Raw genomic sequence first — 25,087 nt, forward strand, 5'->3', positions numbered from 1 at the left:
ACTCCCGCCGGGCAGCTGGACAGTCCGTGCTGTCTCCGGTAACAGTGCAGAAGGCAGGTGGGCTGCTGCAGCTTTGCCTCCCTGCCTTCCGCGCCGCTGCTGCTGGGTAAGGATGTTAAATAACGATTCATGGACAAGTTGAGGAGTCGATGGAATTTCCATTGGCTACTCGACTAGTCGATGGGCACTTTCTGCACTTTGAACTGGACAAGGGCCCCAGCAGGGCCTCCTGTGCACTTCAAAACGGGAACTCCGTGTGCAGCCCGGGGCCAGCAGGAAGTTCCACTGACTCGGCTTTACGAGGGTCCTTCCGCTTTGAAAGGCTCAGGGTCCTGGAGGCTCTTGTACATTTCTGAGTGGAAGCACCTGCATGGAGCCTGGAGTCAGTGGGGGACTCAGACCCCTGGTAACTCCGAGGTCCATGCGGCGCTGCTCCTTTGGAGAACCCCCTTTTCACACCTTTTCCCATGAGCAGGCAGCGCCAGCACCACCAGCAGCGCAGAAGGGAGGGCGGCCTGGTGTGGCGGTGCCTCCCTTCCCTCTGCACTGCTGCGGGCAGAGGCTCTGCCTACTAATGGGGAGACTGAGGAAGTTACAAGGGGCCAGGTGCCCAACCTGGATGGCAACCCCACCGCCAGCAACAGCGCAGGAGGGAGGGGAGCTGGTCTGATATCGCCACCCTCCCTGCTGTGCCGCTGCTGGCCGTGCCTCTCACTGCTCAGCTGGGCAGCTAGAGAGCGCAGGCACCATGTGCACAAGGCCGCCTGCCCCCAGCCAACGCACATAAGGTCTGCGGCTGCTGCCCTCCCTTTTGTGCCACTGCTGGGGGCAGCCCTGCCTGCCACACTGAGGGTACATCTAGACTACAGGCTTCTGTCCTCATCCCACGAGGAATAACGGGGCTGCCGACAAAGGGCTTTGATGTCGGCAGGGGAGCGTCCAGACTAGCGCGCTGAGCCGACAAACAGCTGATCAGTTGTTTGTCAGCTCAGCGCGGTAGCCATGTAAATTTAAATGAAGCCGCGATTATTTAAATCACGGCTTCATTTCCCTTTGCCGATCTGTCTGATCTACATGCTTCCATCGACGGAGGCATGTAGTCTAGACACAACCATACTGTCGAGAAAGCTTCTGTCGACAAAGAGTGTCTAGACTAAATCTAGTTCTGTCGACAGAGCAAGCCGCTTTGTTAACATGACAGTGTAGACGCAAAGGACAGTGGAGATGCAATAGCGCCTTCTGGTGACAGAACTCTCTCGACAAAAGGCGTTATTCCTCGTAGATGAGGTTTACAGCCCTCGACAAAACTGCTGAGTTCTGTCGACGTTGTTTCGACAGAATTCAGCGGCAGTGTAGATGAAGTCCACTTTTGTTGACAAAACCCTGTAGTCTAGACACACCGGCTACGTCTACATTGGCACCCTTTTCCGGAAATGCTTAAAACGGAACAGTTTTCCATTATAAGTATTTCCGGAAAAAGAGAGTCTACATTGGCAGGATGCTTTTCCGGAAAAGCCCTTTTTCCGGAAAAGTGTCCGTGGCCAATGTAGATGCGCTTTTCCGGAAAAAAGCCCTGATCGTCATTTTTTCGATTAGGGCTTTTTTGCGGAAAAGACTACTGTGCTGTCTACTCTGGCCCTTTTCCGGAACAGTTTTTCCAGAAAAAGGACTTTTGCCCGAGTGGGAGCAGCATAGTTTTTCCGGAAACACAATGACGATTTCACATTAGATCGTCATTGCTTTTCCGGAAAAGCAAGCGGCCAGTGTAGACAGCTCGCAGCTTATTCCGGAAAAGCGGCTGCTTTTCCGGAATAAGTGGCCCAGTGTAGACACAGCCACCCTGAGTGACCTGCGAGTGGCCCATGCTGGCAGGACTCCCAGCTGCAAAGTCAGCGCCAGCAGCAGCACAGGAGGAAGGGAGGCCTGGTCGGGTATCTCAGCCCTTCCTTCTGTGCCGCTGCAGGCGGTGGCGCTGCCTTTGGACCTGGGCGGCAGCAGAGCAGCGGCTGCTGTTGTGGGGCCCAGATCGGAGGGGGCCCCACTGAGCAGCGAGTGAGGGGTGGTCACTGACGGGTCCCCCAGCTCAGAAGTCAACGCCGCCCCAGCAGCAGCGCAGAGGCAGGGTGGCCTGGCATGTTGTTGCCACCGTTCCTTCCGCACTGCTGCTGGCAGGGCTGCCTTCTCCGCTGGGGACCACAGAGCAGGGGCCACAGGGGAGGTGCCCAGCTCGGAGGGCAGCTCTGCTCCCAGCAGCAGCGCAGAAGGAAGGGGGTGTGGCCTGCCATTGCATCCTTCCCTCTGCCCCCTGCTGGGGGCATCGCTCCCTTCCAAGCTGGGTGCCCAGAGCGAGCGGGATCCCAGCTGTGGGGTCAGTGCCAGCAGCAGCAGCAGCGCAGGAGAAGTGGAGGCAGCGATGCCGTTGCCACCCTTCCGTCTGCGCCGCTGCTGGCCAGGTTGGGGGCAGAGAGCAGCTGCCCCTCCAGCCGTCCAGCTGGGGAGGCCAGGAGAGATCAGGGACATTTCTTCTTATTTCCAAACTCCGCCGGGATGGGGACCTGGGGACTGAACACGAGGCCACGGCTGGGAAAGCCCAAACGTCCGGTGCCCCCGTGAGCGACCCTCCTGCCCTCGCCTTGCCGCCCCCTTCTGGGCAGGGACCCCCAGGGGAAGAAACGCTGCACTAGGGAATTCCTCTACGACCCCGAGGGCCACCATGGCCAGGAGTTCCCGGCAGCCCCTTTCCCACCACTTCCACGGAGGAGGCGGCAGGTTCTCAGGGGAGGTTTCCCCAACTCGGAGATCTGCCTGGATGGAGAGTGGAGGAGCAAAGGGAGGGCCTGGCCAGGAACGCCCAGGGCCAGGGCAGGGCTCACACGGCAGCACCCATGGCAGGGAGTGGCCAGAGACTCCTGGGCACCGATGGGTGTGAAAAGAAACCTGCTGCTGAGCCAGGCCCAAAACTCTGTGTCTGCCGGCCACTGGGGCCAGCCCAGATGTATCCAGCCTCCCGCTGACTCTGGAGTCCCTGCTGCCTTCTCCTGCATTGCCGGGAAGAGGAGAAGTGATTCGTGGTGTCCGAGAGATGCTCCCTCGATGCCAAAATCTCCACCCACCTCAGGAGGCTAGTAAAAGAATGTGAGACTGGTTTAAAATAAAGAGATTGAAGAGAAATAACCCGATCATTGATTGTACGAGCTTTGCTTTCTCGGCCTTAAGCACATGCTCGGGTTGGTCTCAGCCATTCTCTGCAAACCAGAGGACTTGAAAAACTTTTCTTGTGACAGCTGAGGGGGAGGCGACACCCCAGGGCCTGTGGGGACAGAGCGGTGCATGCAGCCCACAGGCACAGAAGGGGAGTTTCTGTTGCCATGACAACAGTCTCTCCCCAGGAAAAGCCCTTCCAGACCCCTGGCTGGAGCAGTCATGACTAGCAGGCAGAGCAGGGGCTGTGGGTCACAGCTGGGGTCAGGAGTCCCAGAGCAGCCCAAAGGCCGGTCTCATGGGCTCAGATTTGAAGGGCCAAAGGAATCATCATGCTCATCTGATCTGAGCTCCTGCACCTGGCAGACCCCAGAACCTCCCCCACCCCTCCGGTCCCAGCCCCACTCGCCCTGGCTGTTACTGACGCCCTCATGTCACGGCTCAGTGATGGCAAGGGATGGAGAATCCCCCATTGCACGACTTGGTCTCTGCAGAGGGGGACAGCCGCATCCACCCAACCCCCACAGGCTCTGCCCGTCTGACCCCTTGACAAGCCCTTCCCCCCCCAACACGGGGTCAGTAGGAGCAGGCGTGTTCTGGCCGGAGCCCCCAGCCACACGGCGGGGAAAGAATTGTCTGAGCAGCTCAGCACTGGGGAGCCCACATTTCCCTCTGCGGAGCGCGGGGCAGCCGGTCCAATTCCTCCCACCCATGTCAGTCCAAGGGCCGCCGATGGGAGCTGGCAGCACAAACGCTCCCATTCCCGCCCTGTCGCCTGAGCCCCCGTGTCCCTGGGCCCAAGCCCTGGGCCCTGCTGGCCGAGGAGCAGGGACTCCGACCGCCACACGCTGAGCCCCCAGGAACAATCCCCGCCCTGGGCCCCTTCCTAGCAGCCCTGGCGTCTCTCCCCTCACGCGGCCTGTGGGCACGGCCCGTCCGAGGGCCTCCCTGGCCACGGCTGCTGCTGGAGGCTCCTGCCCCCTCGTCTCCCCTGGGCCCAGAGCTCCCTGCGCATCCTCCTCCTCCTGCAGTCGGCCCGGCCTGAGCGGCTCCAGAGGCTTTTCTACTCCGCTCCCTCGGGGGGCAGGCCCAGCAGGACTGGGGGGCTGATTCGCAGGGCAGGGTTGATGCCCCCCCAGCCCCCGGTCATCTGAAGCAGGGGGCTGTGCCCGCCAAAGCTCATTATCCCAGCGACATGTTTTATTGGTCTGTAAAGTGCTCCCAGGGGATTTGTTGTGTGACCAGAGCGAGGGCTGAGGAGGAAGGTCCGGCCTGGGGCTCACAGCCGTTTGTGCTGGGGGTGTGTGAGGCAGAGGATACAGGCCAGGCAGAGGCCTAAGAGGGTCTGTCCATGGCCAGAGAGGGGATCCCAAGGAGCGACTGTCTCGAGTTGCAGCTGGGGAGCTCTGGGGTGGGAATTAGGGGAAACGATTTCACTGAGGCTGGTGAAACGCTGGAGCGGGAGGCCTGGAGGCTAGAAGAGGGATGTGAGGGGTGCACTGGGCACTGGAACTAGGACGTGGTTTCTCCTGGGCGTGTGTGTTGCTTTTGCTCACACTCAGCTGAACGGCAACATTTCCTCCATCATCATCGTCATCATCAGACTAGTGAACACAACAGCCCCGACCTGCTCCCGGGGGGATGCTCAAAGGAAGCACCAGAAACCACGTCGGCTGGTCCAGCTTCCCCCGAAACACAGGCCGTTAACTCTGCATCCTGTGTCATCAGTGCAGACACAGCCCAGCACTGCCTGTGCCCCCCGTCCAAACCCCACCCCCCATCTCCCGCAGCCTAGAAACTTCCCCACCCAGACACCCTCACGAGACCAGCTAGTCTCATATTATCAGTCACCAACCCCCCATGTACCTGAAAAACTGCCAGTCTGTGCCCCACACACACAGCCCCCTCTGCCAGCCACTGCCCCACATCCCTGACTACCTGCCAGTCTGTGCCTTAGAGAGCCCATCGTTCCAGCACCTATCCCATGTTGCTGACTGCCAGTCTGTGCCCCACACACAGAGCCCCCCTCCCTCCCACCAGACCCGGTGGTACAGGGTGTACGAGGCTCAGGGTCAATTTGCCCTCCCGCCTGGCTTCTCTCCATGGCTGCTGAGGGGCTCCCCTTGCACTCTCCCACATTGGGCCCAGCTCTCAGGGCCAGGCTGCAATGGGCGACAGGGTCACTGCTCCCTGCTGTGTCCTGTCCAGCCACAGGCCAAGGGGGAGCCGCAACCAGCTGGAGTCCTCCCGCCCTGAGCCAGAGCTGATCCGGGGGGTCAGACACTCCCTGCAGCACCCAGCGCCCAGGAGAATGTGGATGGTAAGTGGGGTCGGGGGCCATGGTCGTGCGGAGCTAGAGAATTCTCGGTTCCTCGGCCCCCAGCGAAATCTCCCCCGACATTCCCAAGAGGAGCGGGCAGGGAGAAATTTATAAATCTCAACTACCCACCCGGAGAAATAAAAAAGCAAATTGAAAGAGCCAGACAAATACCTAGAAACCATCAACTTCAGACAGACCCAAAAAAACCAGCAATAGAACACCACTTGTCATCACCTACAGCCCCCAACTTAAACCTGTCCAACACATTATCTATAAACTACAGCCTATCCTGGAACAGGATACTAAACTCCGAGAGGCTCTGGGAGACAGACCCATAGTCTCCTATAGACAACCACCTAACCTCAAGATGATTCTTACCAACAACCACAGGAAATACCACACTAATACCAACCCTGGTACCTTCCCTTGCAATAAAACCCGTTGCCAGCTTTGTCCACATAGTCACTCTGCTGATACCATTATTGGACCTAACCAAGCGAGTTATAAGATCAAGAACACATATTCCTGCGCATCCAGAAATATAATCTATGCTATCATGTGCCGAAAGTGTCCGTCTGCTATGTACATTGGACAAATGTCTCAGACACTTTGCCAAAGGATCAATGCCCACAAAACAGATATTAGACAGGATCACAAAGAAAAAATAGTTTCTTGCCATTTCAACCAGAAAGGACACTGTCTCAACGACTTGATCACCTGCATCCTGCTTCAAAGGCCTTTTAAGACTGCACTTGAAAGAGAATCCTCTGAACTGTCATTCATGCTCAAATTCAACACTTTACACTTAAGTTTGAATAAAGACTCTAATTACCGTACCCATTACAAAGATAGCTTCCCCAATTATCACCTCTAATATCATTAGCTCACAGACATTTACCTCCCCCCATCCCCTTTCTGTTCTGAAATTTGATTAGTGTAACCCCCAAGGAGATTACTTGGATTCCCGGGGCCTTGTCTGCTGGCAGCTCAGGGAGAGGCTCTGAGTTTGCCTTGGCTCCCCCTCCCTACCAGGGCCAGAGTCTGCCCGGCAACCCATGGGGAGTGAGATGCCCCTCCCAGGGGGAAGGAGAGACCATTGTTGAGGGGAGTCTGGAGCCAGCCAGGGAAGGGGAAGCTGGCTGTGTGGGAGCTAGTGAACCCCAGGCCTGCATGCAGGGTTCCCCCTGAGAACTAGCCTCTAGGGACGGGAAGGCAGGATCCCTCAGCTGGGTTTATGTCTCCACTGTTGATTCCCAGTTGTGGAGTTTGCTGGGAGGCTTCCCCAGCCAGGCTGAGTTGGCTCCAGCTCCCTGGGTGAGAGAGTCACTGCATGGTCAGCTCGGCTCTAGCAGCAAGTTCAGGGCTGCTGCCTGCTGTGTGGGTCTGAATGCTGGGCTGGGAGTCTGTAGTTTTGAATTTTGGTGCAGTTGTGGGGTCTGCATCTTGAGCCCTGCACCCCTTCGCGGTGAGGGGGAATCCTGGGACCGAAGCAGCCTGGTTCCTGCTTGAAGAGGACCCCTGTGAGAAGAGAGCAGCCCTTTGCAGAGACTGAGTCATCTCTCAACCTGAGGCTCATCCATGGAGTGTGTGAGTGCACCAATTTTTAGTTAGTAACTCAGGGAATTTGTTTGGGGATTTTATTACCTGCAGCGTATTAAACTGTGGAGGGATTTACTGCCTTCTCCCATTTGTGAGTCCTTTGAGCTGTATTGGACCTAGTCAGCCCCACTGCTAAACCACTGCAGAGAAGGATTGTGTGGTCAACAGTCATCAAGGGCCCCAACAAAGTACATGTACCAACAGGACACTGACCTTACAGTTGCTGGGCACCGGTGACCCTAAAAATAGTGTTTTACCCTGTTCTAATTGTCTCCTGTTTAATATAATTATGTTTATTATAGTGTATGTGTTTGTGTTATTTTCTGGGAGTCTCCAACTATCTGGCAAATACGTGGGGATTATCCTGGGCTAGAATTTTCCTCCCAAGCTGCCCTGGTGACCCTGCTAGGAAGGAGTGAGGGGGGTGGAGGCACCGCCAAGTACATCAATCAGAAAGAATAAAATTGAGTGGGTGGCGGGATCCAGAAGAACCCAGACCTATCCCTCCAAACCTGAAAGGAGATTGGCTTTAAAAGAAGGTAACCAGGTGGAGAGGGGGTGCTACATGTCCTTTTCATATGTGTTCATTTTTTTAATTGTATCCTTTGGTATATATGGTTGTGACAATTTTCTTCCACTATTTGATCTGAGGAAGGGGGTCTGGCCCACGAAAGCTCCTCACCTAATAAACCATCTTGTTAGTCTTTAAAGTGCTACATAGTCCTGTATTTTGTTTCAAATAAACCTTCAGTTCGACTTCCAATTGAGAGTCACGTCTGGCTGTGGATGGGGGTGCAGGCCGGTGACCCCCCCCCACAGCCCGTGACAGAAACAAAGAGCCAGGATGTGCGAGATGGGGCCTCCTGTCTCCTCCCCCCACCCTGAGTTAACAGGGCTTCCCCCTCCCCTTTGAGCTTGTGCGGAGGCAAGTGACAGGGCCTGGCTGCAGGGTTTGTGCTGGTGCTTGAGGATTAAACCTGAGCTGCTTGCTCAGTGGCGGCCCCCCACAGACCCTTCCATAGCCCGGCTGGCAGAGCGAGGGCTGTAGCGGGCGCTCAGCTAGTGACCCTCGGGGGCTGGCTGGACTCTGGCTCCAAGGGGAGCGTCTCTTCCCTCCCCTGGCTGGGCAGAGCGAGAGAAGGGAGGAAGGGCTTGGGGGCTCCCAGCCCGAACCCAGCTGCAGCCAATACACCGGGACCTGTGGGTGCCTGGACATGTCCCTTCCCTCACCCTTGGTCCCAATCCTGCTGTAGCTGGGATCTTCCATGGGCCGGTCACCCCTTCCTAGCCCGAATCCCCAGGCCCAGACCTGCCCGGGCAGACTCCCCTACCTGGTGTGAACCCAGCCATGGTCGGTCTTCTCACACCTGTGGTGTGTCCCTTCCCCTGGCCCAACCTAGCCTGGGACCGGCCCTGCTGTGGCTGGGGAGGGAGGCCTGTCCTGGGGCCCATGAGCAGGGGAGCCCCAGACACTGACCCAACCCTTGTGGCTGCCGACTCTGCCTGGGAGCGGGGCCCAAAGGGGACACCGGCCGTTGTGCCCAGGGCCGTGCACCCGTCAGACAGTGGCCGGCTGGGGCAGGGCTCTGGAGGCTGCTGCTCCCCAAACACGGGAAAGGCTCCCCTGCCAGTGCTGGGCCTGGGTGGCCCATTGCCCCGGTTCCGGTCCCCTCCCCCACAGGATCCCGAATCCCTCCCCCCCCCCATTGCTCCCCTCAGAGACTGGTTTGTAGCCGGGTTGCTCCCGAGGGAGGTGCAGGAGAAGAGACCAAACCGAGGGGCTGCCGGTGCCTTTTCCATTCTGTGGCAGAGGCTGGTACTTCCTGTGTCCCAAACCAGGTCACCGACAGGCCCCCTGGTTCGCTGGCCCAGCGCTGCCGTCCCTGGTCTGTCCCTGGGGCTGGGGCACAGCCCATGTCCCTGGCTGGAGCCCCGAGCGGGGAGGCCGGGCTGATGCCGCTCTGTGTGGGGTGTGACCCCGCTGCACAGCGCCAGGGCGACATTCAGAGACACCCGCAGCCCCACAGCTCCCAGTGCAAAGGGGGCACAAACCTACAGACACGGCACTTGCAAACCAGCCCGTGTGCAGACACCTTGCACGGCCGCTCAGGTCTGGAAGGGGAGGGGGTGGGAGCCAAAGTGACCAGGCCCAGCCTGTCCGACCCTCCCCCGGTTCCAGTGCCACTGGCCTCCCCGTGTTCCCTCTGCGAGCAGCCTGGGATTTACCCAGCCCGGCGGCTCCGCCCTGCAGCACGATGCCCCTTCCCCCGGGGCGGGCAAAGCCCCCTCACTCCAGTCCATGCTGCGGGGGGGGGGGGGTTGGTGCCATCTCACCTCCAGCAGCCCCTGTGACACTGCTCTGTCCCCGTGAGCAGGGCTGCCGAGAGGGGCTTTACTGGGGGGCTGGGCTGTTTCCCACCCGCTCTCCAGGGTCTCCCTCCTCTCCGGCTCTGCAGAAACAGCTGCAGCCCCTCCCTCTCCAGCCTGGCCCAGAGGCAGAAACCAGACCTGCAGCCTTGGCCAGGGGAGCAGCTGCAGAGAGGAAGGTTTCGGGGATTCGGGGGCCTGCGGACAGAGGAATGTGAACACTTGGGGTGGGGGTGGGGTGGGGGGGTCATTTACGTGGGTTTGGTACCTGGGCGAGCCATGGGAGTGACTGAGCTGTACCTGAGAGACTGGACTCAACTCCGGGCTGGAGGACCCCCCCCCCGAATCCTTTGGCTCACCGGGTTCCTGTTCCTATGGCCCTGTGCTGGGATGGAGCAGTCAGAAGGAGAAGGCAGGGGACTGCTTTACTCCATCCCACCTGTCCTCTGCCTCTCCCTCCCGCCCACAGCCCCTAGCGGAGTGACTCACCCGCGCCCTTCCCACCGGCCAATGGGAGAGCCGTGCCGGCTACGCACTGCCCAGGCTGTTCCTGCATTGGCACCTCAGGTACAGAAGGTGGAGGCCTGCCAAGGACGTGAGAACGCCCTGCCAGTAAGGGCTTGTGTTAAAAACCCCCAGAGTCATTCAAACTAATTACTCCCCAGGGCTTCCCGGGGCTCTATGTCCAGGTAGCATGGCCTCAGTAATGGAGCCTGCCTCAGACTATTTTTGAGGCTTCCCCGCAGAGGGCATCCCCACTATACATCTCCCCAGTATATGTTGGTTCCACACTAACGTCATTAGGAACTGCTGCGTTATACATCTTCCTACATGTCAGAGGCAAAATGATTCCATGCCACAAATGGAGAGTTAAGTAGCAGGGACGACAGAGAAAGATGCTTCCCCTACTGCTGGATTTCCAGAAGTTTGTAACTTACTTCACAAAATAGAAATCCACTGTATATTTTAGAGTTTGCATGTCTGACTGTCTGCCTGTCTGTGAGTCTATTTGTTCAAGAACTCCTCCTAACATTATTTGCTTTTTTCACTGCCGCTGCACACAGAGCGTTTGTTTTCAGAGAACTATCCACGATGACTCCAAGATCTCTCTTGAGTAGTTGTAGCTAAATAGTCCCCATCCTATTGTACAGTTGGGATTGTTTTTTCCAATGTGCATTACTTTACATTTATCCACAATCCATTTCATTTGACATTTTGTGGCCCAGTCACTTAGTTTGGTGAGATATTTTTGAAGTGCTCTGCAGTCTGTTTTGGTCTTAACTATCTAGAGCAGCTTCAGGGGACAGCTCAGTTAGTCTGTACAGCCGTGGTCACCAACTGGTCGCTCGCGAGCTACTGGTCGATCTCGAGGCCTCGACCAGTCGCTCGCAAGGCGTCCTGTCAGCCCCGCCCCCATTTCTCTCCCACCCCCCCAGAAGCCCTACTACTTACCTCCAGAGAAGACGGAGGTAGTGTCGGCTTCTGGCGGGGAGGGGGCGGTTGGCCCCGGGGCTTCCCGCCGCGGGGCGGGGTGGCGCTGGGACAAGCACGTGCGGGGCTTCCCTGTGCGGGGGGGGGGGGTCGGCCCCCTGGGTAGGCGCACGCACGAGACTTTCCTGCACGGAGGTTGGCCCCGGAGCAGGTGCGCGCGCCGGGCTTCCCTGCGTGGGTGGGGGGGTCAGCCCCCGGGCAGGCACGTGCAAGGCTTTCCTGCACGGCGGGGTTGGTTCCGGGGCAGGTGCGCACACGTGGGGCTTTCCTGCACCGGGGGGGGAGGTTGGCCCGGGGCAGGTGCGCGCAAGACTTTCCTGCACGGGGGGTTGGCCCCGGGGCAGGTGGGCGTGCAGGGCTTCCCTGCGGGGGTCGGCCCCGGGGTAGGCATGCGCTGGTTTCCCGGCGGGGGGGAATACTGGGAGGAGGGAGATGCAGGGGACTCTCTGCCTCCACTGGCATCCCATGCCCCTGTCCCCACTCCCCTGTCCTCAACTACAGAATGCTGGGGTCCCCACTCTCCGAACTCTGTCCCCACTGCCCTGTCCCCAGCTACAGAACTCTGTCCCCATTCCCATCCCCACTCCCCAAACTCTGTCCCCACTGGCACTCTGTCCCCTGCTGCAGAATCCTGTCCTCTGCCCTCCCAGCACCCTGTTCCCTCTCCCCTGCCCCCAGCCGCAATACTCTGTCCCCACAAAATGTATAATTATAAATGCTTCATTTTAGATTTAAATAGCATGAATAAAAAACAGACCATTTATTTCATAACTATAATTGTATGTATTGCATAATTTAAAAATAAACTGTTTATCAGTGTGTAAGTAAGGGCTGGGGATAGCAAGTGATGGGCAGGAGGAGAATAGAGAGGTCGGGGCTTCAAGGAAGGGGCGGGGCTTCAAGGAAGGGGAGGGGCTTCAAGGAAGGTGCGGTGCGCCTGTTCTGAGATTTAAAAAGTGATCTTGGGTGTAAAAAGGTTGGAGACCAGTGCTGTACAGGATACACTTAAAAAACAACAAATGATCTGGTAGCATTTTATAGACTCACAACACATGTAGATGGGATTGTGAGCTTTGGTGGGCACAGCCCGCTGCTTCAGGTGACTGGAGTTGGATGTCCAAGACCAAAATAAATAGGGGCGGGGGGAGAAGGAAAAAAATGGGAGAGGGAAGGAACAAGAAGAGGCAATTCCCCTTGATGTTTTTACCCACTGCCGGTGTAAGGACAGAAACACTAAGGCTACGTCTACACTGGCCCCTTTTCCGGAAGGGGCATGTTAATTTCAGCCATCGTAGTAAGGAAATGCGCGGGGATTTAAATATCCCCCGCGGCATTTAAATAAAAATGTCCGCCGCTTTTTTCCGGCTTTTAGAAAAGCCGGAAAAGAGCGTCTACACTGGCCCCGATCCTCCGGAAAAAGCGCCCTTTTCCGGAGGATCTTATTCAAAATAGGGAAGGGGACACGGGGCTTCGGCGGAGAAAGAGACAGAGTCAGTAGGGGGAAGTGGGGGATCGGGTTTGGCTGGGAGGGGAGAGAAGGTGGAAACTGGGTTCAGTGGGGGGGTCGGGGTGTGTGGAGGGGGGACAGGACTAGGCTGGGTTTGGCCAGAGGGGGGTGGGAATCAAAGAGCCGCCAGGTGCAAGGGGGGTTTCCTCCTCAGGGCCTCTCCTGCAGCAGCGGGCCAAGGGCAGGGGAGGGGGGTGGCCAAAAATTTTTTGCTTGGGGTGGCAAAAAACCTAGAGCTGGCCCTGGCTACGGCCCCTCCCTCCGCAGCCACGGCCCAGAGGCAGAAACCAGACCTGCAGCCTTTGCCAGGGGAGCAGCTGCAGAGAGGCAGGTTTCGGGGCCTGTGGACAGAGGAATGTGAGAACTTGGGGGGGGGGGGAGGGTTCCATTGACCTGGGTTTGGTACCTGGGCGAGCCATGGGAGTGGTTGAGCTGGACCTGAGAGGCTGGACTCAGCTCAGGGCTGGAGGACACCCCACTGCTCCGAATCCTTTGGCTAACCGGGGGCCCCGTTCCCATGGCCCTGTGCTGGGATGGAACAGTCAGAAGGAGGAGGCAAGGGGCTGCTTTACTCCATCCCACCTGTCCTCTGCCTCTCCCTCCCGCCCACAGCCCCTAGCGGAGTGACTCACCCGCGCCCTTCCCCCAGGCCAATGGGAGAGCCGTGCCAGCTCCGCACTGCCTGGAAAAGCGTCCGTGGCCAATGTAGACGCACTTTTCCGGAAAAGAGCCCCGATAGCCATTTTCGCGATCGGGGCTTTTTTCCGCAAAAGACTACTGGGCTGTCTACACTGGCCCTTTTCCGGAACATTTTTCCGCAATAAGGACTTATGCCCGAGCGGGAGCAGAATAGTTTTTCCGGAATAGCGGCTGATTTTGTACAGTAGAGAGTCGTTGCTTTTCTGGAAATTCAAGGGCCAGTGTAGACAGCTCGCAGCTTATTCCGGAAAAGCGGCTGATTTTCCGGAATAAGTGGCCCAGTGTAGACACAGCCCCTGTGTCTACACTGCAACTTTATTTTGAAATAAGTTAGTCCACCTCTACACAGCATGTAGTTATTTCAAAATGGTTTCAAAATATTGCCAAGCTGTAGGACTTCTTACTCTGACTCCTGTATCCCTCAGGCTACGTCTACACTGGCAGCTTCTTGCGCAAGAACTGTTTTGCGGAAGAGTTCTTGCCCAAAAAGTCTTCCACAAGAGCGCGTCTACACTGGCATGTGCTTTTGCACAAGAGATGTGGACGCCCTCTTGCGCAAGAAAGCACTGATGGCCAGTTTAGCCATAGCGATTTCTTGCGCAAGAAATCCCCCTTTGCGGCAACAATCCATTTCCTAGAGGGGGGAACACACCAGAGAGCAACCAGACAGGAGCAGATGGAAACATTTTATTAAAGCGAATGATTCACTCTCAGTTCCCGACACAAAAGTTACACAGGGGCTGGGCAGGGAGGGGTCCCTGCCTCTGTGTGTGGGGGGCTGGGAATGGGTGACGGGGAGGGGTCACTGGACGTTCCCTGTTTTGTTCCCTCCCTCTGGGGCACCTGGCACTGGCCACTGTGGGCCGACAGGACACGGGGCTGGATGGGCCTCTGGTCTGACCCAGTCTGGCTGCTCTGATGTTCCCTGGTGAGCGCCCCCCATAGACTAGCTCAGGCAGCTCCCTGCCGGGCCTGCTGGCTTGTCCCAGACACTCCCATCCCCCATCACTAAGGCTGGGGGCTCGCAGCGTCGTGCCAGGGATTTTCTGGGCAGCTACAATTCCAGGCAGCGCCGTTCAGCGTTGCAATAGCCCAGCCCCTGCCTGGAGCTCGCTCCTTGTCTCCAGCTCTGCCGGGGAGAGCAACGTCCCCAGCAGGCAGCAGCTTCAGGAGCCAGGGCCGGCTGCTTTCTTGAGTCCAGCTGGACCCCAGAGCCCCTAATCCGGGGGGATAGTGAGGGGCAGAGCCGTTGGGTTGGTCGATTTGTGTGACCTGATCTGAACTCTGCCTGTCCCCAGCCCGGCTGTTAGCTCTCCCCGTGCCCAGCCCCCAGCTCTGCCCTTCAGGGCCTGTCTGCTGTCTGGGGCTGCAGTAGGGTCCTTCCACCTCCCTTAAGGGGAGCTGCAGGGAGGGAGGGAGAGGAGGTTTCAGAAGCCATAGAGAGGAGGAGCCAGGGGCGGGGTACAGGGGAGTCCTCCAGGGTCACACAGACTGGCGGGTGTGAGGCCAGAGAGGCTGTTGTCAGGGAGACAGTCGGAGCTCAGTGTCTGTGTCCCCCACCCAGATCCAGGGTCGGATTCTCTCCCCAGGGAGGGAGCCCGGCGGGAAAGTGAAGATCGGGGCCTCGGTATCAGCATCGATAAATGTCACCTGCCCCCGGTCACAGTCCAGATAAACCTGGATCCTGCTGGGGGGGCTCAGGGGCAGAGGGGTGTGAGGGTCAGTGAGAGCCTGGAAGGGTTGCCCCCACCACCACCGCCCCACAGCCCAGATCCCATTCTCGGTGCTCAGGCTGATCTCTCCCTTCCTGCTCACAGACTCTCTGGCCACCCCCACAGCCCATCGCCCATCCCCACCCTCCACCTCCCAGTAATGTCTCCCCGAGGTGAAGCCCTCACTGCCCAGCACACAGGGCACATAGTCAAATCTCTCCAGGGTGTCGGGCCGTGGCTGCCGTGTCCCTGTCCATCTCACACGTTTCCCATCCCCCAACAGGACGAACCAGGGATATGCGGTGTCTGGATCCAGAGTCACATTGGCTGGGGGAGAATCAGAGCGTGAGGGGCAGAGCTCGGCCCTGGGGGGGGGGGGGGGGGTTGAAGGGGTCAGGGACAGAATCTGCCCCAGCTGGGCAGTGACTCAGGGACTCTCCTGCCTCCTGGGGCGCCCGGCTCTGAGTGGGGAGCAGCCCTGAGGTCTCGGCCCAGCCCAAGGGGCAGCTCACTCCTCTGGCAGGGAGGGGCCGTGGCAGAGAGAAGGGATCAGAGGGGCCCTGACACTGGGAATCTGCCCCCCTCTCCCTGGGCCGGGGACAAGCAACTCTGGGCCGGGGACCCCAGAGGGACGGGATGGAAACTGCCTGGTCAGGGCTGGCTGAATCCAGGCCCTGCGCTCGGCTGGGCCCCTCCCCATTGAAATGTCCCTGGGTCCCAGCTGCTTCTGGGCAGGGTTTGTGATTCCCCCTGGGACACGTCTCCCGCGAACGGCCCGTCTGGGATCGACTCCTTTTCCGCCGCACTGGGGCTCTGGGCTGAGCTCCGACCTGCCCCCCACCAGGCTGCTCAGCCTCCGGCTGGCGGCAGCAGAGACGTCACCGACTCCCCTTCTGTCCCTCTCGGGGCCGAGCAGGATGCCCTTGGGGCTGCACACTCAGGCAGGGAGCCGGGTGCTGGAGGCGCTGGGGGGTCTGGGGAGCCCTGGGGATGAGGGTTTGGGATGCAAAGGGGGCTCCAGTTTTGGGGAGGGACTCTGGACCGGAGGGTGGGCTGTAGCTGTGGGCTTTGGGGGGTGCTTGGGATGAGGAATTGGGTGCAGGAGGTGCCCCTGGCCTGGAGGAAAGCCAGGGTTTGGGGAGGGGGGTAGTTTGGCTGCGGCTTGCCCGGTGCCTGCCTGTGTTAGGGCACCGCACTGCGCCCAGGCCTGGCTCTGAGGGGGCTCGAGGCAGCTCACCTGGTCTGTGCACTCCTAGGGATGCCTCCAGTGCAGCCGGCAGAGTGCCTGGAGGGGGAAGGATAGAAGAGGTGAGATTTCAGGTTTGCAGAGTGAAATCCCTTCCGCCACCCTCCTCAGCCCCACCCCTCTCAGGGACACGCCTCTGTCCCTCCTTCCCCCACCCCTCCAACCCCGCCCCTCCCCACCCCTCTCAGGGACACGCCTCTGTCCCTCCTTCCCCCACCCCTCCAACCCCGCCCCTCCCCACCCCTCGCAGGGACACGCCTCTGTCCCTCCTTCCCCCACCCCTCAGGGACAGGCCTTGGGAGGAGGCACCAGAGGCCCCTGTGCTGGAGGGACCCCTTGCCGTGGGGGAGGGGCTTTCTCCTTCCCTGCAGCCCCTTGGCCCAGATGGGCGGCCAGGCGGGACCAGAGCTCAGGGTGGGGCTGGGCCCAGCTCGAACAAACGGCCTGTGACTGAGGGTTCAGAGGTCGGGTGCTGCCCTTTGGCCCAGGGCCTGGCTCTCAGCAGGATGTGCCCGGTTAAGGGGCTAACCAGGAGGCAGCACCCTGGCTGGGCCGTGCTCCCTGGGCTGGCTCACCAGGACCCGGTGGGGCTGGAGAGGCTCCGCGCCGGCCACGGGCAGGGGGCTGCTCCTGGGCCCGCGGGGGACGGGGCTCTCCGATGGGAGCAGGAAGTCGGCAGCAGCCCCCGCCCAGGGCTGGTGGTGAGAGCCCTGCAGGTCGGGGGCTGCTCCAGGGGGGAGGGACCGTCGCCAGCCAGACCTGCTCAGTCGGATAATGGGTTAGACACAAGGTTTGCATCCCTGGTTCTCGGGGGGCTGGGCCCCTGCAGCTCCCACGGACCCCACCTGTGGCTGGGGGCTGCACTGCCCTGGGGCCCCCGCCCTGCAGCCCTCGGGCTGGGAGAGATGCAGGAGCCCAAGCGAAGGGATTTGAGTAAATCTGAGCCTGAGTGTTGTGACCTTCGGTGAGACGGGAATTGATTTGAGCCGCCCTTACGCCGAGGCCCTGTCCCGTCTCCGCTGTGTCTGCTTGGCACTAGCCAGTACGGGAAGGGCTGAGAACTGGCACCAGGGGCCTTTTTTATTCATGAGTCTGGAAAAACTGAGACAGCATTTACACTGACTGATTGGCGAGCCGTGTGCTGGCCATAAGGGAAATGTTTCCTTCAGTAACCTTGGTCTCAAAGGGCACGTCTCCCTCTTTCGAGAGAGGGATGCAGCTGCAGACATTCCAAATTGCAAATGATGCCAGGATTTAAATATCCTGTGCTTCATTTACATAAACATGTCCGGCCGCTATTTCGAAATAACAGGCGCTGTCTTGACGCAGTTATTTCGAGAGCAAACCCTTCTTTCGAAATAACCCTACTTCTCACAAAATGAGACAAAGGTGACTGGAGCAGAGCTAATTGGTGTTCAGTCTGCCTGTGCGTAACATGTCAGACATCGTACAGGGCAGTCAGAGCATCACAGGAGAAATGCATCATGACACACCTATGCCCCAGGAGAAGGGAACGGGGCAGAATTTGTTTCTCTCTCTGGCGTTTCTCACTCTCACAGGCAGTGTCATTGCAAAGCTTCTGAACACAGAAGGGTTAAATTAACGAACCTGAGTGTCCTGCACCCCCAGTCTGTGCCATGCACCCTGTTCGGTCCCCCCAAGGTACCTCTGAACTCCCCCAGTGTTTTCGACAGCGCAGTAGTTTGCTGGGAGAATTCACGGACTCGCTCTTCCAGTTCAGGAGCCATCTCCTCTGGCTGCTGGGCCCGCCCCTCCTCACACCTGGAGAGAAACAATGTCCCATGGTGACCCTGCACTGAGTGACTCAGTTCTTACCCTCTGGCCAGCGAGTCGCTGCCCTGATGGGCCGGGAGTTAGAATTTCCCTAGTTCTCCCAGCCTGAGAGTAGGGGCAGCGCAGCCCTCGGCCGGACGACCTTCCCCACAGGGACTCAGGAATGTTCCTCATGTCCGGCCTGAGGAGACCAGCTCTGGGGACAAAAGGGAACTGAGTCACGGCTAATTCACTCCTGGGCCTCCAGGCGCTGAGGGACCGGAGGTTCCCGGGGGAAGGGATGTAGAATCTGCCAGCTGGGGACGAGACTGAGACACCAGCTCCCCCTCCCCAGCTCATCCCACACAGCTCTCCAAACAGTAACACAGAGGAGGCGGGGCCAGGGTGGGTTTGAGGTCGATCTTGGATTGCACTTCAATTCAAAAAGCGACCTTGTGCTTAAAAAGGTCGGAGACCCCTGGACTAGACTGAGACACCAGCTCCCCCTCCCCGGCTCATCCCACACAGGTCTCCAAACAGCCCTTGGGCGGGACGGACCCTGGGTCCCTGCTGCCCTGGGCTGAATGGTGCCCAGCGCCCAGCAGGGACAGGCCCACGTCCCACCCCTCAGTCCTGGGGCAGCCAGTCCCCAGGGAGGTGACATGGGTAGAATATACCACAGGCCAGTCTGCGCCTTTCCCTGGGGAGTTGCAGAGTCGTCTCTAAAGGGGCGAGGGCCTCAGGGTTAAATGGGTCAGAGATTTGAATCCCAAATGTGACCTTCCCGCACGTTCTGCTGTGGAGCCCTGGGGAGAGGCAGCGACAACTTCACTGCCCAGTGTTTCCCCTGCGCTGTGAGGGGGTGAGAGCCACTGACCTGCTCAAGGTGCTTCTGATGTCCTGGGGGAGGCGGGGGGGGGGGGAGAGAGAGAGAGAGAGAGAGCGTTTCAGTTCCACCTGACACACACTGTGAATTCCAAGGGAGGGATTTGGCGAGCGAGGGGAGCGAGGGGAACTAGGCTTTGCCTGGCCCCAGGGCCATGGATCCCTGAGCAAATGGGGCTTCCCCTTCTCTAGTCTCTCTGTGCCTGTGGGTCTGCACAAAACAACAATTCCCATGCCAGGAGGGCGCACACGGAGCTGCCCTGTGACCTCTGACTCCTGTGCCCACTTGTTAGGGGCTGTCCTGTCTCTGTGGTGGGATCCGGGGAATTTCCCCCTCAGTCTCACCTGCAGGAATTCACTCGCTGGCTTCTGACACTTCCCCTCCAGCTCCCGGATCCGCTCTCTGAGATGGGAAATCTGCACCGAGAGTTTGGTGACAGTCTCAGTCTGTGCCTTCACGATCATCTTGTCCAGCTTCTTCAGCTGGGCCAGCAGGAGTCGCTCTTGTTCCTCCAGGAACTGCCGCAGCTGCTGAAATTCGGCCACAATCTTCTGCCGCTCGGCTTGTGTCTGTTTCTGGAAGAAGAACCAAAGGAAGAACATCACCACCACCACTAGGGGGACATGGATAGAGCCTGGGGCGCTTCAAGGAGCACGGCGTGTGCAGGGGGAGAATCTCTTTGCAAATTCTAAGTCACCGGACAGTGAACAGTCTCCTGTGGTTACTAGAGAGAGAATTTTCTCACGTCTTCCTGTTTGGCCCCAGAATCTCATGAAGCACGTTTCCGTGTCTGACGTGCTTTGGATCGTGAGTAGCTGATGGTCCCAGCGATGCTGATCCAAAGCAGCAGGGAGCAGGACTCCACACTAGCCATTGGTGACATTTTCCTCGTTACATTTTTTTCCTGGGAAAATGAAGATTTGTCACCAAAGAAACATTTCGGCTGCGTCTAGACTGGCATGATTTTGTGCAAATACTTTTAACAGAAAAGTTTTTCCGTTAAAAGTATTTGCGCAAGAGAGTATCTATACTGGCATGTGCTTTTGTGCAAAAGCATCTGTGCCAGTGTAGATGCTCTCTTGCGCAAGAAAACTCCAATGGCCATTTTAGCCATTGGGCTTTCTTGCTCAAGAAATTAACGTGGCTGTCTACACTGGCCCTCTTGCACAAGAATTGTGATTTCTGGGTTCATTCCCCAGCTGATCAAGAGAAACTGTAATCCAGTCCCTAGATTGTCCTGGCCGCTCCTTAGCGTCTGATTCCGGATCAGCTCCCTCCAGCTTGCTCCAACGGCAGGGTAATAACGCCGGGCACCTACCAGATACTCCTGGCTGGTCTCCTCCCTGCTCACTTTCAGTCCCAGCAGCTTTTCTCGCTCGGCTCTCAGAGTCTTCAGCTGGGCCTGGAGCCTTTCCTGGAGACACAGAAACATTTCATGTGACTAAGCAAAACATCAAATGTGAGATTTGCTAATCATTTAAAAATAGATCATTTTCAGTTCAACCCATTTCTGTAATGTCCTGCCCGCAAACATTTTTAATTTTGTTTCTGCTTGTTATTTTCAGGACTATAGGGAGGGGAGCTGGCCCAGCACAACCACGCACTGTACTCACGACTGCAGGGCCCGGCAGGTTTATGGGATCAGAGACAGAGTCACAGTAATAGACACTGGGGGTATGTCTACACTACAAAGTTAGTTCGAACTAACGGACGTTAGTTCGAACTAACTTTAATAGGTGCTACACTAGCGCTCCGCTAGTTCGAATTTGAATCGAACTAGCGGAGCGCTTAGTTCGAACTAGGTAAACCTCATTTTACGAGGACTAACGCCTAGTTCGAACTAGCTAGTTCGAACTAAGGGCTGTGTAGCCCTTTAGTTCGAACTAGTGGGAGGCTAGCCCTCCCCAGGTTTCCCTGGTGGCCACTCTGGCCAACACCAGGGAAACTCTATGCCCCCCTCCCGGCCCCAGACCCCTTAAAGGGGCACGGGCTGGCTACGGTGCCCGTGCCAGGTGCAAGCCTGCCAGCACCCAGCTAGCAGACCCTGCACCTGGCACGGCACAGAGCCACCCACCCGATGCCCCCAAGCCCACCCCCTCTTGCCGGGACCAGGCTGGCGGCTCCCGGGAGCTTGCCCTGGACCGCAAGAGGCGGGCACCTTCCTGGGCTAGTGCGGACATCGTGGACCTCGTCCACGATCTCCGCACTAGGCACAGGAAAGTGGCCGTCTAGGGCAGGAGAGCTGCCAGCCTGGCCACCCAGGAGCAGGTGTGCATGAAAATCAAGGGGGTCCACTGAGACCCCCGACACTGAGCCCTGAGCTTACAATGGCCGTCCTGGGTCAGACCAAAGGTCCATCTAGCCCAGTAGCCTGTCTGCCAACAGCGGCCAACCCTAGGGACCCTGGAGGGGATGGACCGAAGACAATGACCAAGCCATTTGTCTCGTGTCATCCCTCTCCAGCCTTCCACAAACTTTGGGCAGGGACACCACTCCTACCCTCTGGCTAATAGGACTCCATGGACCCAACCTCCATGACTTTATCTCACTTCCCTTTAAACTCTGTTCTAGTTGTAGCCTTCACAGCCTCCTGCAGCAAGGAGTTCCACAGGTTAACTATTTGCTTTCTGAAGAACAACAACTTTCTCTTACTAGTTTGAAGCCTGCTACCCATTCCTTTCCTTTGGTGTCCTCTAGTCCTTCTTTATGGGAACTCAGGAAGAACTTTTCTGAATGCACCCTCTCCACCCAACCCCTGCTTTTAGAGACCTCTATCCTGTCCCCCCTTCGTCTCCTCTTTTCTAAGCTGAACAGTCCCAGTCTCTGTAGCCTTTCTTCATCTGGGACCTGTTCCCAACCCCTGATCATGTTAGTTGCCCTCCCCTCTCCCAGCCTTTCTCTTCCCCTCTCCCACCTCCTTTTCCCAGTCTCCCCCAGTTTTTTTTCAATAAAGACAGAGTCAATGTTGGAAGAAACGTTATCTTTATTTTGTACATCAATAAGAAGGGGGGCTAAGGAAGGGTAAGTGGAAGGAGGTGAGGGAGGAATGGGGTACGAGCCCCCGATGGGGAGGACTGGGCTGGCTCTGCGGGCTTCTGGGGGTGGAAGCTCTCCTGCAGCCCCCCAATTACTCCCTCTCCCCAGATGGCAGCCTGCGGCAAGTGCAGCCGGGCTGATGGCCGAGTGGTGTGATGTGCCCAGTGTGGGCACTCAGGGCACTCCAAGCCAGAACTTCGTTGCAAGCGGGGCACCCCTTAGAACTGTGTGTCCGGGGTGGGGGTCGGGACCCTTTAAGCGCAGCCCTCGGCTAGCCTGAGACAGCATCTCCATGCTCTAAGTCCTCCTTTTATGCCCTGCCGGCACTGCTTCCGGCCATCCTTAAGCCCTGTTCAGAGTCCACTCAATGTGGACTTGCTAGTTCGAACTAGCAAAACGCTAGTTCGAACTAGTTTTTAGTTCTAGATGCGTTAGTTCGAACTAGCTTAGTTCGAATTAACTAATTTGAACTAAGTTAGTTCGAACTAGCGCTGTAGTGTAGACATACCCTGGGAGTGTTTTCAGAGGGTTTGAAATTGTCAGACCTTGTTACCGTAGGGAGCTGGGGTCACATACTCCGAGGCTGCATGTGCAGAGGTGGGGGGAGATTGCAGGGGAGGAAGCTGGAGGAGAGGAGGGACACCACGAGCATCAGGGACCTCCAGAGAGGCCAGGGCGCATAGGGGGAGGGGGAGAGGAGCAGAGAGGAGAGACACAGCTAGGCAGGTGCAGGGTGAAAATCTGGCCAGGCAGCCACCCGTGATGACCTAGCTCTGGCGATTGCAGGTGTTTGCAAACACTCCTCAGTGCCCCTCCCCTGTTCCCAACCTGACTCGTTCTTTACCCACCTGCTGCGGGTCATGTGCATGAGGCTGTGGCTGGGGCTAGGAGCTCTCTCTGGCTGGCTTGTCCAATGGGTGCCCCAATCACTCCCTGGGCCCGGAGAGGCTGGTGCTATAGACACCAGTGCATTCTACTAACTACCAATTATTGCCATTGCCATTAACGTCAGCATGGACACGTGGGGGGCACAAGGTTCCCCCACTGAATCTGCAGAGATAAATCCCAACGAGGAATCTGCAGGAGTGGAGCTCTCCCTGTGGCTCAGGAGAGGCGGGTGGGGACGAGACTGGGCACAGGCTGGCTGGCCCTTTCAAGGGAGTAGCTCTCAGCAGGGTCCCTGTAAGCCGGGCGCTTTGGCAGCCACCCAGGAGAGATTCCAGTGCTGTCCAGCTGATTAGCAGAACGCCCAGTTGCCCACAGCTGGCAGCAGGTATTTCTATGGGTGGTGCACAGCCACACATGCCTTGGCACACCAAACAAAATTTATTCCACACACAGATGGAAAATTTAGAAGGAACATTGGTTGTGAGCCCTGCCTGAGACACAGTCAATTCTCCTCCCCAGGAAGGGACAATGAAGGGCAGGGTGAAGGGTCGTGGGATCCAACCCGGCCTGGAGTAGGTAAAACAGAGGCCCAGGGAAAGCCACAGGGAGGAGGCCCCTGGAGCAGGCAGAGGAGACCCTGGATCTTGCTCAGGATGATAAGGTCAAACTCCAGACTCAAAGTCCTGAGAGTCCCGGCTGGGAGAGCAGGGCTGTTACTGGCCACACAAAATGCCACCGTCAGTCTTTTTTGGAAAACTGAGGCAGGGCTACCCCATGCCACGAGGGGCACTCGGGCGTCAATGACCCTGCTGCGGTGCCCTATCACCAGGCCGTCCCTGCTGCCTGCAGTCCCACCCCTGATCCTATCGGCTAGATTCCCAGAGTGGGAGCTGCTCCTCCTCAGTCCCACGAGGGCAGGGATCACAGTTGGCATTTCCCTACCTGGAATTCTTCGGCAGCTTCCTCGGCAGGAATCACGGTGTGACCTCGGTGCCCCTTGGGTCTGTCGCACACCAGGCAGATGGGGATTTCATCCTCTCTGCAGAAGAGCTTGAGAGGCTCCTGGTGTTTCTCACACAGTCTCTCTGGGGCTGGTTCCCTCCCTGCCTGCAACTGGAGTTCTCTGGCTGCATCCACAAAACTCCTCAGCTGCCTGTTTGGCCTGAGGTTCCCCTGGGGAAAGGCCCGTCTGCACTGGGGGCAGGAGACATCTGCAGTGAGCCCCCCCCCCCAGCACTGGGTGATGCAGGCTCGGCAGAAGCTGTGATCACAGTCGAGAGACACCGGATCGTCAAAATACTCCAGGCAAATGGGACAGGTCACTTCATCCTGGAACTTCTTTCCTGTAGTCGCAGCAGCCATGGCTTCTCCTGCAGAGACCAGAGAGTTTAGTTTCACTTTTGTCTGCTGGGAAATGGGCAGGTTGCAATTTAGATCAGTCAGTGCCACCTGTCTGGGCATGTTCTCCTGCTCTTTTCTTTTTCAGACTCTATGGAGCCTTTACATAAAGTGTGATGAGTCCAGACTGACAGTGATTCCTCCGAAATATCTGCCAGGCCCCAAACTTGGGCCTAAGCACTCAGGGTGCATCTACACTGCCTGCTTATTTCGGAATAAGCTGGTCTGGAAGATACATTCCGAAATAAGAGCATCCCCTCTACAGGGAAGCCTCAAAATGAATCCGAGACAGGCTCCCCTAATGGGGATGTGCTACCTCAATGTAGAGCCCCAGGGAGCACTGGGGAGTAATGGTTTTGAATGGCCCTGAGGGGCAGCTATTTTGAAATAGCAGCAGTGGAGCATCCACATGACCAGCATTTGGAAATGGATCTTTCGGAAGAGGCATTAGTTAGTGTGGAATGAGGGTTACAGAAGCTGGAATGATGCTTTCGACTTTATTTCCCAATAGAGGAATTGCTGTGTGGACACTCGCATTGTTGTGTCGGAATAACGGGGCAGAGCAGACGTAACCTAAGTGAGAAAGGGGTAACAAGCGACTAGGGGGTTCACTGCCCGACATGGGGATGGGATGGAGCAGCCGGGGAAGGAGGGCGACAGTCTCAGCTACTGACTAATTGCCTCTCCCCACCTGGCCATTAGGCTCCTTATGCCCCAGGTCTCTCTGGTGCCCATGTAACCCACCGGTGGGGGTGTAGCTGATGCTGTTCTCAAGGGGTGAACACTGAGCACCGAGGGTGGGACGCTCGCCTGTGCTGTGAGGGGTGGGGGTTCTGGTTCCATCCTGGGGGTGCCGACCCAGAGACCAGCTGTCACCCTTGTGCTTTGCCCCAGTGGCAATGCCTCTCTTCCCTGCAGTCTCCCCAGCTCTCCTAGCGGGGGGGAGGGGAGCTGGTTCTGGGCT

General features: G+C 57.9%; 1 protein-coding gene across 1 annotated transcript; it reads right to left on the bottom strand.

Annotated features, from left to right (window-relative positions):
* Positions 1–13,857: 13,857 nt before the first annotated feature.
* Positions 13,858–24,125, bottom strand: LOC149522186 (zinc finger protein RFP-like). The gene is made up of 7 exons (XM_089770577.1): positions 23,668–24,125; positions 20,120–20,215; positions 19,146–19,376; positions 18,793–18,815; positions 17,809–17,924; positions 16,134–16,181; positions 13,858–15,223 (listed from the first exon to the last, which is right to left on the bottom strand). The coding sequence occupies exons 1-7, from the start codon at positions 24,085–24,087 to the stop codon at positions 14,706–14,708; spliced, it is 1,452 nt and encodes a 483-aa protein (XP_089626703.1). The 5' UTR covers positions 24,088–24,125; the 3' UTR covers positions 13,858–14,705.
* Positions 24,126–25,087: the final 962 nt, after the last annotated feature.

Source organism: Pelodiscus sinensis, chromosome 19 (assembly GCF_052426305.1).
Source record: "Pelodiscus sinensis isolate ZL-2025 chromosome 19, ASM5242630v1, whole genome shotgun sequence".
In the NCBI taxonomy this organism is placed as follows: Eukaryota; Metazoa; Chordata; order Testudines; family Trionychidae; genus Pelodiscus; species Pelodiscus sinensis.